At 44.6% G+C, this 17,393-nt stretch overlaps 1 protein-coding gene across 3 annotated transcripts in view; it reads left to right on the forward strand.

Annotated features, from left to right (window-relative positions):
• Positions 1–17,393, forward strand: part of jvl (javelin-like) — a 483,163-nt gene that overhangs the window by 424,327 nt on the left and 41,443 nt on the right. For all 3 annotated transcript variants that reach the window (XM_067153090.2, XM_068228909.1, XM_068228908.1), the window contains exon 3: positions 4,662–5,660. In XM_067153090.2, the coding sequence (XP_067009191.2) occupies positions 4,662–5,660 (999 nt within the window). The remainder of the gene's footprint in view (positions 1–4,661; positions 5,661–17,393) is intronic.

A 17,393-nucleotide genomic window follows, 5' to 3' on the forward strand; every position in this document is an offset into this window, starting at 1 on the left:
ACGTAAAATGTTCCTTGATCCGTGCGACTATATCTGTTATTTTACTACGATCCTGTACTGGTAAACGATTGTAGTAGCATTCGGTTGATTGTCTGGATTTTGCAACACGGTAGGTAACTGACTTTGATGTGCGGCATCGTTACTATTGCTCATGATGTTCAAAAGGACAGTGGTATCGGTTTCCTTAAGCTCCTGTTCTACGTCCATGATATTGGTTATACTACGTAAACGTTTAGTACTCCGTTCACCAAGTTCTATGTCTGAAGACGAGTCACGTAATTGAGGTTGAGTTTTACCTTGTTGATGGTGTTGAGGTGTGATTGAATGTTGCTGGAGTCCCATTAGTGGGTCGGCACTCAGTCCTGGCGGAGTAGAATGTTCCTGAAGTTCATAGCATGTCTGTAATGCGATGTTGATAAGCTGTCCAAGCACGTCCGTACGCTGTGACTGACGAAGCGAGAATGGTACATTCACTTACAATATGGGGGATCGTCTGCCGAGTTGCACCACAGTCGCACCACTTATAAAGGGCATCTCTGCATCATCCATGATTTGTTCTCACCCGATTCAGAGTGGTCCAAATCTTACGCGGTAGATGATGTCCACGAGGAAGATGTTCACCAGAAAATATGTTGTGCAAGGAACTGTCTGTGACCGCTTTCCAGCAACTTCTCCATTCTTTTAAAGGGTGAAATTTCCCATCAGCCAATGTGACAGCATCACGCAAAGATGGATGACGTGACTTGAGCCTCGTTATCATGAGAACAGAAATATCATCCAGAACAGGCAGTTGAGGGTTCATTTCTATCGTCTTGAACTCTCGAATGAGAGCATTTGATCTTAAATAAGGTGGCATTATTCCTGAAAAAACTGGGAGCCAATAAAGGGGACCAATGGCAGGAGGGTACTCGAAATGAGCGGATAAAGGGTAAGTCAGGAGTGAAGTCATAAACCGGCTTCGGTGGTGGGGTCATGCGTGGCGAATGGAGGAGGATAGGTTACCTAGGAGAATAATGGACTCCGTTATGGAGGCTAAGAGAAGTAAAGGGAGACCAAGGCGACGACGGTTAGACTGTTTCTAACAATTTAAAGATAAGAGGTATAGAATTAAATGAGGCCACAGCACTAGTTGCAAGTAGAGGATTGTGGCGACGTTTGGTAAATGAGGCTTGCAGACCGAACGCTGAAAGGCATAACGGTCTATAATGATGTATGTATGCATGCTATTTCTGTTTTATTTATAGACTGAAAATAACTTTGAATACAGTTGGAACTAGAGTACCTAAAATGGAGTAATTCTCTGTAAAAGCTAGTGGAATATAACAATCTACCTATTGCCATAAGGTGGAGTCTGCCCATTTTCTTGTTGAGGCTTTCGACAAATACGTAAAATGTTCCTTGATCCGTGCGACTATATCTGAGATATCAAGAGATGGAGGATTTGATTGGAGTTAATTACGCTGTCATAGAAATGAACATCTTCATCTGTCAAAATAACCAAAAACGAAAAAGTATTAACTACTAAGAAAGACACAGTCTCAGTAGCGTGTCTGCTACAATAGTTATTAACAGGTATTTGCGATACTCACAATTTCTTCATATCTCCAGATGTAAGGAAGATACTGCCCCACTCTGAAGAAACTTTCACTTACATCTGTTCCTCAACTCAAGCATTTTATTTTTCGAAGAAAGCCACTCGTTTCTCTGGCGAAGCCTTTTTTCTGAGTGAATGTCCAGTAATCGGGCCCATCATGGTCAGAATTGTTTCCCTCTTGAACTGGAGTAAATCTACTTTCGATATTTACTTTATATTCACAGGTCATCGTCATGCTTTCTTTTGTTGGCTCGGGTGCAAAATAATTATTTTATTCATTTCACGCCTTTAACTTGTCAACCATATGCACCTCTTTTTTAAGGAAGTAACTATGCACTCGCTTGCCTCGGGAGCACAAAACAAGTGTTTATACTTTTCAAATTATGCAAAAACGACCAAAGCTGTTAAATTTAAATATCGGGGTTAACTACTTACTGTAGTTGATTGCTGGTACGTTGGTGTTAATGGCACGGGCACTGTTAGATTGTCCTCGACAAGAACACTGTTCGCTGAAGGGTGAGAAAACCGACCCCCTACTCTATTGTATTCCAGTAGCCAAAAACGTGGAAGGACAAGGAAGGGGGAAACGAAGATAATCTTTCTCTTTAACTCCGAACTGACGACACGAGATCTAGAATGATTTTTTAGAACTGCAGTTTACCCCCTGTGGGTGGGGGACGCAGACGAAGAATACACCCACGGTATCTCCTACCTGTCGTAAGAGTCGACTACGACTGGTAACAACTGGGTAATTGAATTAGAACCACGACAATACTTGCGACTAGTACAATCAGGTGAGGAACACCATAGGTCTGCTTACCTGTGCGTATTACAATATGTGGAACACCGTGAGTTTACGCTACTTTTAATTAGTACCGCAACATGACAAATACCGTCGTTCTACGTTACTAGCGGTAAGTACCATTATGAGGGATCGTTGACTTGGATTTTGGACCCCTCTGGACAACAAGCATCCTCGATTCAGGATTGTGCTTTTGAAGCAGTCGCTTGGCCAGTATCACTATTGTTTTAAGACGGGCCGTGAAAGATGGGGCATTGCGGAGTTGGACCTACTGATTATTTTAGGTTCATAATCTTTGTTCATCGTCGTCTTTTTTGAATTCTAGTCAGTGGATCGATTTTGGAATTATTAACTTTCAGTATTGTGAGCTAGATTCATATTCATCCACTCATTGTTCATCACATTTTGAATTCTGGTCAGTGGATGAATTTTCGACTTTAAATTGTATTTACATTTCGTTACACCTCGTACCATTAGAGGCCGGTGATCTAGCTGTTAGGTCTCTTTAAACAATCACCACCATTATCATCATCGTCATCATCATCAGAACTGCAGTTCACAGAAACTTCAGTCTTGTGCTCGTACGCATTATGTATAGAACACTTCATAGGAACTAGGATAGGAATATTCCGAATAATATCCAATTATTCTTTTGTTTCTTTCGAGAAAAGGGTGCGTACCGCCACACACACACACAAAGCGCTGGTTATTTGGTAAAATGTCTACACCGTGTAAGCCTACAAATGGAGAACATTTGTTCCCGGTTCAGTTTCATGACAAGGTTGGAAAGAAACTCGGAATAAGTAGTACGCTTTTTGTTTCAAAGCTCGTACGCTTCCACAGATCCAACCACACGCCATCTACTCTCTTACGGACCGTGAAATCACTCTCACTCGACTCGTTGTGGTTCGCAGGACAGGAAGACTTAAGGGCCTATTTTTAACCAATTGAAAGTTCTCTCCATTTGGGACAGAACTATTTAGTTTAGTCAAGGATATAGTATTTAATTTATTAATGCGCACAATTTGTGCAGAATAAACTTACAAGTACAAAATATAGTATGCGTTTCAGTTCAAGCAGTAGTCCATGATTGGTTTTCCTCGATTTATACACGTAGGAACGGGGTAACGTTCACAAATTCTGTTACACAGTTCGCAGACACAATTTGAGGTTGGATTATGGTATGATTTTTTTGTCTTGACGTTTTATGATGGAAACCGTGCACAGCCAAAGAGGTCACTTTGTGCCCTAAGTCCTGATTCGCGTCCATCCAAGCTTTGTTCATTACGACCGCGGTCGAGTAGAACTCCGTCCAAATTTCTCTTCTTTTCAGTGACCTTTCTTCCAGCACTCCCTGTCAGTTTGTCGTATGAGCTATGAGGAAGAACAAATCTGAATCTCAGATCCTCCATTAAGAAGGGCTCCCGAGCGAGCTCATATACCAATCTTGAGCGGGTGGTGTATATAATATTTATTCCTGTATTTATTAATTGCCGGTCCCGCGGTTTAGGGGTAGCGTGCCTGCCTCTTACCCGGAGGCCACGGATTCGATTCCCAGCCAGGTCACGGATTTTTACTTCCATCTGAGAGCTGGTTCGAGGTCCACTCAGCCTACGTGATTACAGTTGAGGGGCTATCTGACGGTGAGATAGCGGCCCCGGTCTAAAAAGCCAAGAATAACGGCCGAGAGGATCCGTTGTGCTGACCACACGACACCTCGTAATCTGCAGGTCTTCGGGCTGAGCAGCGGTTGCTTGGTAGGCCATGGCCCTTCGGGGCTGTTGCGCCATGGGGGGGGGTTATTAATTAAGAATATTGGTTTACATAATGACTGATCTTCGTTTCAGAGGGTCGTGGGTTTGTTTCCGACCGGGCGGAGTATTTCAATGCTTCTGGGTCAGGGACTAGATGTTTGTGTTGGTCTGTGTTCCTATATGCACAACACACCCCCACAGAAACACGCATTAGCTCCCCATAGGATTCGCGCCGGGAAAGACTTCCGGCCGTAGAACTCGGACATGTCCACATAACCGACGCAGATCGCAACCCTGACCCCACCAAATGTGTGTGTGGAGGGGGTGGGGAGGATGCTTGTATAACAGCCCCTTTACGGTGTGAGGTTTCCTGATTGTGAGAAGTATTGAGGTTGTCTGGCAGTGGGAGATGATTCAGTATAAGAGTTTTTAACTGTGTTGTGGAATGTGAGAGTGGCGAGAAAGTGAACACTGTAGCATGTCTAATTACAGCGGAATGCTCTGTTTTCAGGAATTGCAGAATGAGGTGGGGGCGCTGCTCGAGTTCCGGGATCTCGTTATGGAGACGTTCCCGCACCTCCAGCAAAAGATGGCGTCTTCCTCCTCGTCGTCGAGAAGCGTCACCAACATTCCAGTCCCTCTCTCCTCGGCGCGGCGGACCGGGGAGTGGGAGCCAGGCCGAGTGAAGCGCAAGCCGCACCACAAGGAGGCTGAAGTGGCCGCGCCGAGCAGTGTGCGACCCACCAAAGCGCTCTCCCAGCAGCCCAAGAGTGGCGAGGCCAGCGGGACGAGTAGTGCGGGCAGCAGTGCGATCCAGGACTCGGGCTTCTCGTCCGCCAGCAAGGAGAAGGGCAGTGCGGCCAGCATCTTCTCCTCGACCAAGGAGAAACCTCAGGACTCCGGATTCTCGTCGTCCAGCAAGGACAAGGGCAGCGCGCAGACCGGGGACTTGGACGAGGCTGAAGACGAGCTGTGGAACCTCCTGGACGTGATCCACCGCAAGGGAACAAGACTGAGGGAGGAAGTGGAGCATTTACAGCAGCGACTGCGGGGAGAGGGGGAGGCTGTGAGCGAGGACGACGAGATGGTGGGGCTCAGGAGGGAGAGGGACTATTTGTTAGACAAGCTGGCCGAGATGGAGGCCGAGACGTTGGCCAGTCGAGTGCGGACGTCTCAGCTGCAGACTGAACTGGGCACCCTCGTGGCGGCCAAGAAGGACTTGGAAGAACAGTTGAGGGCGGCAGTCACCCACAAGAGTGAACTCAACAGTAGGATTCACGACCTGCACTCTCAGTTCGTGAGCGGCAAGAGGCACTCGCAGCCTTCCTTAGGCTCTGAGGTCACGGACCCCGGGGGGCGAACTAGGCTAGGGACTCTGGACGGGATCATCAGCTCACCCACCAGACTACCCAAAGTCTCAGCGGACCCAGACAAAGTGGCAGCCATCTTACAGGAGTTTAACCCTGTCGAATTGCAGAGACATTTGCTTACCACTGCAGTCCAGAACAAGGTAAGACTCTTCTTATTCTTCATCGTAGGTAATAGACAGGGTAAGCTGATCTTTAAAAAAAATGTTCTGAAGAAATAAAATGCAGTGTCTTATTTGAATGTAATACAAGGTAGGTTCAAAACAGTAGGAGGAGGTAACAAGAGCTCGTACGGAGCAATGGCACTCATTACTATTCATCATCGTCACCATTCTTCCATTTTAACAGGTTGGACCCTAGCTCACTCCGGTGGTACTTGAAGCTCCGTGTCAGTAGATTTACCGGCACGTAAGAGAGTTCTCCTGCGGGACAAAATTCCGGCACCTCGGCGTCCCCGAAAACCGTTGAAGTAGTTAGCGGGACATAAAACCGATAACATTATTATGATGTCACCATTCTTGCCCAAGCTCTTCTTGCTCCGACAGTACACCAAGGCATGGGTGTTGGTATTGAAGAAATCTGCATCCAGTCCCTGAATACACCCCATGAAGGCACGCTGAACGGCTATGCCATATGATCGTTGATCACCACCCAGGTGTCCGCTCTCGTATTACTAGCTGCCGTCCTCGGAGACCCGGGATCGATTCCGGTACTGCCAGAAATTTAAGAATGGCAGGACCGCTGGTATGTGGTTGAAATGGTTCATGCAGCTCACCTCCATTGGGGGATCCTCGGGCTGATGACACCAATTTACTTTATCGTCCGACTCGTTGGCTGAATGGTCAGCGTACTGGCTTTCGGTTCAGAGGGTTCTGGGTTCGATCTCCGGGAGGGTCGGGTGGGGGATTTTAACCTTCATTGGTTAATTCCAGTGGCTCGGGGGCTGGGTGTTTGTACTGTCCCCAACATCCCTGCAACTCACATAGCACTATCCTCCACCACAATAACACGCAGTTACCTACACATGGCAGATGCCGTCCATCCTCACTGGAGGGTCTGCCTTACAAGGGCTTGCACTCGGCCAGAAATAGCCACACGAAATTATTACCACCCAGGTGCTTCTTAATCGATCCGAAGAGATGGATCTGGACTAATAAAAATATCTTGGTCTAACAATGGATAAATGTCTCGCATGGAGTGGGAATATAGAATGGGGCGTGCAACGAACATGAAAACGTGGGACAAACCTGAGACTTCTGCTATATAACAAATATCTCTCTACTTCAGTTAAGAGAGATATTCATGTAGGCCCATACTGATTTGTTTTTGTGAGGTCTGGGGCTATATTACCAAAAACTCCACTTTCTAAATTAGATGTTCTCCACAACTAACTACTACGTAAGATGACACGAGTCCCTCGCCTCAAACGACCGCATTCCGACTGTTAGAACTCAGGTAAACAAGATAGCTAAGATGACCACGGCTAGAATATGCTTAGCTCAGTCTAACGACCGGGGCATCTCGTTATAAACATCGCGGCCCGTTGCTCACTTATGACCCGGTCTAGAATCACCATTTCGGCCTATTCCAAATTATAGCAACAAAATTCACTAAATAACTGAAAATTCAACCCTGAAAAGAGCAGTTGCTTAAGAAAACCTTCTTCCTCTTAACGTTTATCAAATTTTACACTCATTTTATTCCAAATTAGTAGAGAAGACTAATTTCTTCACTGACTTCGAGGAAAATTTTGGCTCCAAGTCAGATAGTTTCTTTCCCCCGCCAGTGTAGTGAATTGAGATATTCCGGCTCATCGGGTACTCGTAGGAAACAGATGAGTAAAGGGGCACAGTTTTCGCCCTGGGACTCTCCATTATTAAAAAAAGGAAATCACTGGATGCCATGTCAGGGATGTAGGGAATTCTACTGCACAGATGCACTGTGGTCACTCCGTCACGGGATAGTGTAAACTCCACTACACACAAATAAGCATGATTTCTCAGTTTTCTTTAATTTCCAGACTTAGGACGAACTAGGAAATTTAAATTTACTAACTTCTTACATTAAAATGGTGTTATGTTGTCGGTACAGTCCTTTTTACTTCGTGCTTTAAGTAAAACTTGCACCTGTCCACAACCAGCGACCATTGACAGTTTTGGATGAGCATTTCAGAACACCGAGAAGTTTCATCTTAACGATGGCTTGTGCACTCTTGTCAGCATTCAGCACTAACCGTAGGCAAAAAAATAAATAACACAACAGTTATTTTAGAACTGTTCCGAATCGCCTGCACTCCAGCGGGAACGGTCTGTAGTTCTCTCACTTTCCTTGTTAATGACCGGCGACTCAAACATTAAGCTGTAGTCCGCCTCTGTGGTGTAGTGCCACCCCCGGAGGCCCGGGTTCGATTCCCAGCTCTGCCACGAAATTTGAAAACTGGTACGAGAACTTGGACGGGGTCCACTCAGCCTCGGGAGGTCAACTGAGTAGAGGTGGGTTCGATTCCCACCTCAGCCATCCTGGAAGTGGTTTTCCGTGGTTTCCCACTTCTCCTCCAGGCAAATGCCGGGATGGTACCTAACTTAAGGCCACTCCCGCTTCCTTGCCTCTTCTTTGTCTATCCCTTCCAATCTTCCCATCCCCCACCAAGGCCCCTGTTTAGAATAGCAGGTGAGGCTACCTGGGCGAGGTACTGGTCATCCTTCCCAGTTGTATACCCTGACCCAATGCCTCACGCTCCAGGACACTGCTCTTGAGGTGGTAGAGGTGGGATCCCTCTCTGAGTCGGAGGGAAAGACCAACCCTGGAGGATAAGCAGATTAAGAAAGAAAATAGCTCTAGGTGTTTGAGAACCTCCGAAGCTCCGCTGGTTGTCTTGATTGTTTTGACTCCTGGACAAACATGAGCGCTAGTTCTCTACGCGGTTTTCGATGTTCTTTGGAACTAGTCATTGGTTGCTGTAAACTGCAGTGAACACCAGGAGGGAACTCGCAAAATATGAATATAAAAGAGGCGTGCATCTCAAGCAGCAATTCGACAGACAGCGAATAATTAATGATAATTAATTTTTGTTCGTTTTAAGTCTCACCGCATCGTCAACTACTAGTATTTCTTACCGTCGCGGTTTACAGCTGTTTGTTTTGTGCTGTCTACTACAGTTTGTAAAGTATACCTCTCGGCACGTGAGGCTGGATATTAAAAAAATATCGCCGCCCTATTCTCGTGTTTTTTAATGGCTCAGCACTGCTGCCAACCTGATTAGTTATATATTGAACTCACCAGACAGCCATGGAAGCATCAATAATGGAAGTTCCGTTACCCAAGTAAATGAGAAATCAAGATATTCATAATGAAGTCGGTTTTCAAGCTCAGTGAGGATGTAAGGAATGTACACGCTCTCTCTGACCCTCACTCAATTTAATGTCATATATTTCTGCCTTTATTTTTATATAGGCCTACGCAGTACTTTAACCGTATTCTTCCGGTGTTTGCCTGGTGTAAATAATTCGTCTCCCTTCTTGAAATATATCACTTGTCGAACTGATGTGAAAACCACACTTTAATAATACAAACAAGCAAAAATATTTCATGTACATATGCCGTAAGTCAGTAAAAATACATAAAGTGCTTTGTCTCCAAACGGTAGCAAAGTTAAGACAAGGTTAGGTTAGGTTGATAACGAAATTTCCTTCCATTTCAGCTGATTCTCATTATGTCAGAAACTTGTTAGAATAAAGGAGGTAACGTTCCTTTGCTTTTTGGAGGCGTTCTTGCAGATTTTTCTTACTTCTTAGACATCCCAATTAAATTCTATACATAAGAATTAGACGACGAAATAAGAGCGTATTAATAAAATGCTGTATTCGTCATTTGACACCAACTGCTTTATTAAACACATTATTAGAAAATACCACAATTCTACTTACCTGGTATTGTCCAAATACATTTACGATCCTACAGAAAAAGAAAATATGCTTCACTTATTCTCGCAAATGTAACAGTAGTGATTTTCAGAACACGGCAGAAGCAGTATTAATGATCCCGAAGGTCACGGAACAAATAGGAGTACATAGTGCCAACGAGCGAGATGAACGGTGACTAAGTTTTTTGTTTTTTAGAAGTTGCTTCACGTCGTACCGACACAGATGGGTCTTACGGCGACGATGGGATAGGAAAGGCCTAGGAATGGGAAGGAAGCGGCTGTGGCATTAATTAAGGTATAGCTCTAGCATTTGCCTTGTGTGAAAATGCGAAATCACGGAAGGCCATCTTCAGGGCTGCCGACAGCGGGGTTCGAAATGGATGGTTACTCACTGAATCAAATCCAACAGGTAGAAAATAACTAGACCTTCAGTATTAATAGGGGATACATAGTAAGGTTGTTCCCTTAGGCTATTCGCTTACATGCCGAGTAGTTTTACAGGTGTTAGAACATATCCTAACACTTATTTTAAATACACAAGAACCTCGCTTATCCGAATTAAGTGGGACCGGAACTGCTCCGGATTATGGAACGTCCGGAAAATCCGAAAAACTAACAAAAGTACAGTACATGTTATATAATCTATTAACATCAGTTGTACAGTAATACTATTTTTCAGTTGTACAAAAAAATAGAAGAACACTTTTCTCACACTCACAGCTCTGTTTTATGCACTGAAATAATGAGAGTTTCCTCTGTTTTACATTTGCATAGCGTTTGCGCGTAGCGCGATCACTAACAACAGTTCTGCCGGTGTGGTTTCAGTCTAGGATTCTAAATAGGCCATCAGTTTGTCCAGCTGCATTGTTGCCTCTCCACGAGTCATTGTTTCTTCTGATGAAGCGCCGGTTTCGTTTTCGAATTCACCATATGTGAATTAATAGTGCGTTGCATTCAGAAGAGCGTGGGTGCGAATCACACCTCAGCCGCCCTGGGAATGGTTTTCTATGGCTTCCTATTCTCAATTCCAGGTGAACACCGGGACAGTACATTTGATAGACAGTGGCCGAATTATTTCCAATTCCTGTCCTTAACTATCCTTGCCGGAAAAGACACTCAAGAAGAATCGACGCCGTAAAAGAAGTACTATACAAGTAAAAATAAATTATTTTCGATCCGGATTAATGAGGGCCGGATAAACTAGATCCTTGTGTATATAAATACCTTCAGGGATAAGTAAATGTAATCATGTGAAAGAAAGTGCAGATTTCTTGGTCCACAGATTCAAGTTCGCCTATAAGCAAAGTCTCTTTAAGTCATCAGCTAACTATTCTCTCTGAATTCCTGCGATCTTACTCGTATTGCTTCTGGTTCCCGCTAGTTAAAGATAACCGATCATTTTATTGTGCCAAACTACGCTAAGGCGCAGTAAACCAAAGCACGAAAGTCGTAGTGAGGAAACTATTTTCGAATTAGCATACACGAGGTTAAAATTGAAATAATTGATAAAGAGATTCAACCTATTCAATACAAAAGAATAAGAAATGTATTGAATTACACTCCCATTTAATAATTGATAGAAATGGTACCGGTTTCGACCCTAGTCCAGGTCATCAGCCGATTAAGACGAAAAACAATGCATAGGATCAGTAGAAGAGGCGATATAAAAATGAAATGGGGGTGGGCACTGTAAAACTTAGAAGAAGTAAAATGCAAAATCACTCAAAAGAAAACAGTGCGCAAATCTCTAAGCGGTAGCATAGCACACGCAGCACTAGGCAAAGTCCCACAATGTTTACGAATAGCGGAGAACGGTTAAATGAGCCAGTTTTTAAATACTGTCAGGCATTAAGTCACATCACAATCGAACACGTACGAAGATCCATAATCGTGCAGGAGTTGAAGATGAGTAGATCCATTGAAGCAACTTGCCAGCTCCCGGTGATCAGCGCGACGCATTCATTATCAGGCACTGTGGTTTCAAATGCCCAAAGTAAAATGGAGAATAGCTTGACGATCCAGTAATTTTCTTCGGGCGGGAAAGTAAGTATGGTAAGTATATAGATAAATATAATACAAATCAATATAATTGAATAAGTAATTGTACTCCTATAGAATTCCTAGATCAGTTGACGTGAAAAAACAATTGTTGATATTTTGTTTCCCCTACCTCCTAAACCCTGTACTGTTATTTTGGAATGGTTATTTGGAACGTAGTATTTTTCCGGAACAGGAGCAACCGGAACTGTTACAGCATAAAAACAACTCCACCAGTCTCTAAATAACCCCCTGTGGGTGGGCGACGCAAACGAAGAATACAGCCACGGTATCCCCTGCCTGTCGTAAGAGGCGACTAAAAGGGGTGATCAACGGATGATTGCATTAGAACCATGAGACTACTTGTAATTAGTACCATCACGCAGGGAACACCATGGGTCGCTTATACTTGCCCGTAGTACCACTATGTTAGGTATACAATAGGTTTGCTATTAGTAGGGAAAGTGTGTGAATCAGGGTGAGTTTTACAGTACCTGCATATGAGCGACACCATAGGTCTGGCTTGCCTATGATTGGTACCCACTATGTGCGGAACACCATAGGTTTGTGTTGCCTGTAAATGGCGCCGCAATGTGAGAAATAGCATAGGTCTGTGTTATATGTACGTATTACATTACTTGTGAATAGTACCATTATGCGTGAAATACCGCGAGTCTACGCTACTTTTGATTAGTACCGCAACATGACAAATATCATGGTTCTATTTTCCTAGCGATAAGTACCATTATGAGGGACCGATGACCTGGATTTTGGACCCCTTTAGACTACAAGCCTCATCGTTTCAGTACTGTGCTTTAGAAGCAGTCCCTTAGTCAGTAATACTATTGTTTAACGCGAGTTTCTGGGAATGTGGGCCATTGCGGATCGGGTCCACAGATTGTTTTAACTTCATATCCATCCATCCATTCTTTGTTACCACGTTTTTAATTCTGGTCAGTGGAGGATTTTGTACTTTTAAATTGTCGTTGCATTTCATCTCATTCATACCATCAGGGGCCGATGACCTAGATGTTAGGCCCCTTTAAACAACAAGCAGAAAGCTACTCCAGCGAATACACGCATACGTGTCCACTGATCGATTCAGAAGTAATCCGGTAGTACGGTATTGTCATTAAATATTAAACTGAAATTCTGTAATTAGTCCGATATGTGAGAACTGAGGTTCTCTGGCGGAGGTATTTCCTGCGATGATGGTGGAGATGTGCATTTTTCCTGGTCATCAAGGGAGTTAACCCGCCTGCCTTGCCCGTTGTCTCTTTTTGGAAGGCTGGTGTGATCCACTCCTGGGAAACCAGAGCTGACTAAAAAAACAGGGAAATCTTAGCCTTTATTTTAGGTTCTTCATAACTGTAGTTCGTTCCCAGTGAAAACAACGGTGATTTGTGTTGTGTGCGGACACGACGGACTCCCACACGGGACATTTCCTTCTTCACTTTCTCATTACATCCTACGTGCTGTCGTAACAATGGTCGCCATTCCACGATTGTGAAAGAACCAGCTCCAGCTGCAAGAAGACAATATGTTAGTATCTCTTCACGGATCGGTTGACAATACTGTAAAGTTTTGCACAAAGATAGGATTGAAAATCGTCTACATCAGTGTTTCTCAATCAGACGTGTGTGCGTGTATAGACTCCTTTCTCGTACCCGGTTTTCTCGGACTTATACAGCATGAGGGCTTTACCAAATTATTCTCTGATCTCCTTGTTCCTTGAATGAAAACCTACAACCTGTTTTCCAGTCATTGACCCGGTCAGGGATGGAATGAAGCCCTCCATCTTGCCGAGAAGCCTGTCGCACTCCTCTGGGGCAATGATTAATGACTGACAGATCAAATGAAATGATATTGGAGAGCGTTGCTGGAATGAAATATGACAGGGAAAACCAGAGTACCCGGAGAAAAACCTGTCCCGCCTCCGCTTTGTCCAGCACGAATCTCACATGGAGTGACCGGAATTTGAACCACGGAACCCAGCGGTGAGAGGCCGACGCGCTGCCTCCTTGTTTCTTCTGTGTTCTCAAGTACAATAGTACAATACAGTAATATGCCTTGCTGAAACAAGAATGTGCATTTCAAGTTTATACAGTAACTGTTAATCCTATGCGACAGTGTCTATACCAAGCTGATGCTTCAGATGCAAAGTGGGTTTTTTTTTTTTTTTTTTTTTTTTTTTTTTTTTGCTTTACGTCGCACTGACACAGGCAGGTCTTATGGCGACGATGGGGTAGGATGCTGCCGACAGTGGGGTTCGAAACCACTATCTCCCGGATGCAAGCTAACAACTGCGCGCCCCTAACGGCACGGCGAACTCGCCCGGTAATCCAAAGTGTGATGTTGAAGAGAAGTTTATCTAGATATGTAACTAACTAAATAAATAAGCGAATTAATTAATATTCGCTAATTAAAAATAAACGGTTTGCCTTTTGAAATTGGACCGGTGCTTTGTTCCGAGCAAGTTTTCTGTGATCCCCAGTTTGGGAACAACCGGCCAAACAGGCCAGGCAGGAGCGAGCTGTCTCGCCTCATCGCGCTCAGGGAGTTCCCTAGTTCCTCGCTTGGATTCACCATCTATACTTGTTTACAAGGTCTAGCAGACGAACACCGGATTGAACATTTCCGTGCTTTTCGGCCTCCGATACTTCAACTGGGAGGAAGCGTAGGAAATTTTCGTACCTTCCTTTCGTGACAACACGCTAATTAACTGCATTTGAAGGTCACACCAAGACATGGGTAAGAAGGATCAGTTGTGTCATGGATGACTATCGGATTACTGGGAACAGTTTGGGTTGGAGCAGACAGATCGCATGATGATCAGCTAAGACATCAGAACATCCCTGATGCATGTCATTGTTACGTAGGCAGTCCGCAGCATGATGAAATGAAAGATCTGAACGGCAATTCGACAGTTTCCACCTTCATGCAAATAGAATGTTATATTGATAGCGTTACCGTGTGTGGATATAGATGACAAAGATTTCATTTATGATAGTGAGCTTCCATTATAAATATTTTGATATATTCACATGATGTATTTGTAAGATACTTTTGTAGAGTCTGAAATTTTTTGTCAAAATTTAATCTTCAGTATACTATAAAGCGTTGTAAAATAGAACTATCAGTATACTTCTACTTCTACTGTAGCTACTTCTCAGCAATTAATTGTAATATTACCGTTGATGTTGCAGCAAAATGATTTACTGCTTGTACTCCAACACAAACAGCTCCCTCGTGGGGGTTTATATTGCGCTCAGCGTCAGGAACTGGAGAAGGCTACTGAACATGCTGCAGATAAAAACGGTTCAACGCTCTGGTTTGCCTTTGGAGTCAGGGATATTGTCTCTGTATGGCTGATGGCTTGTTAGGTCGTCTCTACCTGTTGCGCGCGCCCACCGCTTCGTTTGCGGTGCTAGAATTAGTCATCAAGGAACACACATCGATCATTGAAGAAACACATAACCACCTAATTGTCACTCCCACCCGAAACAGATCAGCCCCTATCATCATAGCCACACACTCCAGCACATCGGTATCCGTACCCCCATCCAAGTCAACCCAGTAAATAACTTCTCCAAACAGGGAGACCTCACGCCAGACCCCAAGACCTCTCCCAACACAGAAACAGTCAGCACCCAAACTCCGCCCCCTCCCCCTCCATTTAAATCTGACACTTCAACCCAAATGAACCCAATCAAAACTCTACCCAAAGAGACCAAAACTCCCATCCCTGTGACCAAAAAAGACCAGACACCAAACCACAGAAGCCAACACCTTCCTCAGACAGAGAAACATAAACAGATCGTACACACAAACCGAACCCAGTCCCAAATCCGGCTGCACAAAATACAGCTACCCAGACAAGGAACAGGCCTAGAAACCCTGCTACCAAGTCCCAGTCGCACTTAACACGTCACACAAATACAGGAAACCGAACGCTAAATCCCAACCACCAGTCCTCACGTCAAAATTGAACCCTCGTAATAGAGTGCTTCAATTGCCTGAATTTAGATCATTCTGCTCAGAATCTTTTTTTTTTTTTTTTTGCTAGGGGCTTTACGTCGCACCGACACAGATAGGTCTTATGGCGACGATGGGATAGGAAAGGCCTAGGAGTTGGAAGGAAGCGGCCGTGGCCTTAATTAAAACACAGCCCCAGCATTTGCCTGGTGTGAAAATGGAAAACCATCTTCAGGGCTGCCGATAGTGGGATTCGAACCTACTATCTCCCGGATGCAAGCTCACAGCCGCGCGCCTCTACGCGCACGGCCAACTCGCCCGGTCTGCTCAGAATCCACCCGCAGCAATAGATGTGGTGGTTCTCACCGTTACATCAATTATAAGGTGCCTCGGGGAAGGCAGTCGTGTCACTTATTTCTCTGGCTGCCCATTTATTAAGCAGGCAACGAGAACACACCACATACTGAACCGCCGTCTCACCAGCATTAACATACACTCTCCACCTCCAAACCCTTCCCCACACGAACCCTAGAACCCTGACCATAACACCTCCACATTCCCCTTCTCCAGGTACTGCTATCAAACCAACTTCCGACCCAAATCAGACCAGCGTCACCCCCCCCCCCCGCCTCCCACAATCTTCTAATCACCAGACTTAATCAGAACCCCCTCCCCCTGCCAAGATAAATAACCCTCCACCCCAAGAACTCGCTCCACCTTCCAACTCTCACTTCTTCTAACAGTAGCATGTAACCACCTGAAGCACTGGAACCTCGGCCACAATCGAGGCTGTGCACAGCAAAAATGCCGAAACAATAAGCTGCCTATTCAAAACCCGCAATAATTTACTAAGCATCAAATTCATAACTAGTGCAAAAATCAATTTTTAGGAAAAGGGTTTTCTACCATTGCATTATATTTTCGTTTTCATTCGACTTGTTTTCTCGTTTTTCCCTTCAACAGAAGGTTGCACGCCCGAATAATCTTCAAACTGGGTTGTAAGGAATTCACTGTACTTTAAAATAGCACAGAGGGTTTATTAATTCTTTGCCATTCTACTGATATTTTTATTTCTTCGACGTACCTCAGTAGATAAATGTTTTTAAGTGAATTGTTCTCCATACGGACAGGCGTCTTGCGAGACGTGTGTGGCGATGACGGGGTCTTGCCTGAGCCTGACGTTGCCAAAGGTTTCTTTTCACCGTGGTTGTTCTTGTCCAAGTCCGACAGAATTAGGTTTGCTAGGCGGTTTCTTTCTACGATACCATCATTCCTCCAGCGACCGGGCATGTTTCTGATAGGGGTGTTAAGAGGGGGTGAGTATCTAGTAAGAAAAATATTTAAACAAAAGCACGTATTTCCCTGTAATTGACGACAGGAGCGGCATCCGGCCGTAAGAACACACCTCATCGCAGACCCCGTATCAGGAAACGGGGTTAGGGGTAGACGGACATATTGTGTCACCGAGCGAGTTGGCCGTGCGGTTAGGGTCGTGCAGATGTGAACTTGCATTCGGGAGATGGTGGGTGAACCCCACCGTCGGTAGCCCTCATATGGTTTTCTGTTGTTTCGTATTTTCACACCAGGAAAGTGTTGGATCTGTACCCTAATTAAGGCCACGGCGTGTCGCCGCGGAAAATCTTCAGTGTGTTAGTGCCAAGCTGAGTGGCTCAGACGTTGGCCTTCTAACCTCAACTTGGCAGGTTCGATCTCGGTGGTATTTGAAGGTACTCAAATACGTTAGCCTCATGTCCGTACATTTACTGGCACGTAAAAAAAACTCTTGCGGGACTAAATTCCAGCACCTCGGCATCTCCGAAAACCGTAAAAGTAGTTAGTGGGACGTAAGCCAATAACATTATTATTCAACTATTAGGAAAAAATAAATAAAACACGTATTATATTACCCTCTAAGATTTTTATACGGCGGTATGTAGCATTC

This window comes from Anabrus simplex, chromosome 8, assembly GCF_040414725.1.
Source record: "Anabrus simplex isolate iqAnaSimp1 chromosome 8, ASM4041472v1, whole genome shotgun sequence".
Classification (NCBI taxonomy): Eukaryota; Metazoa; Arthropoda; class Insecta; order Orthoptera; family Tettigoniidae; genus Anabrus; species Anabrus simplex.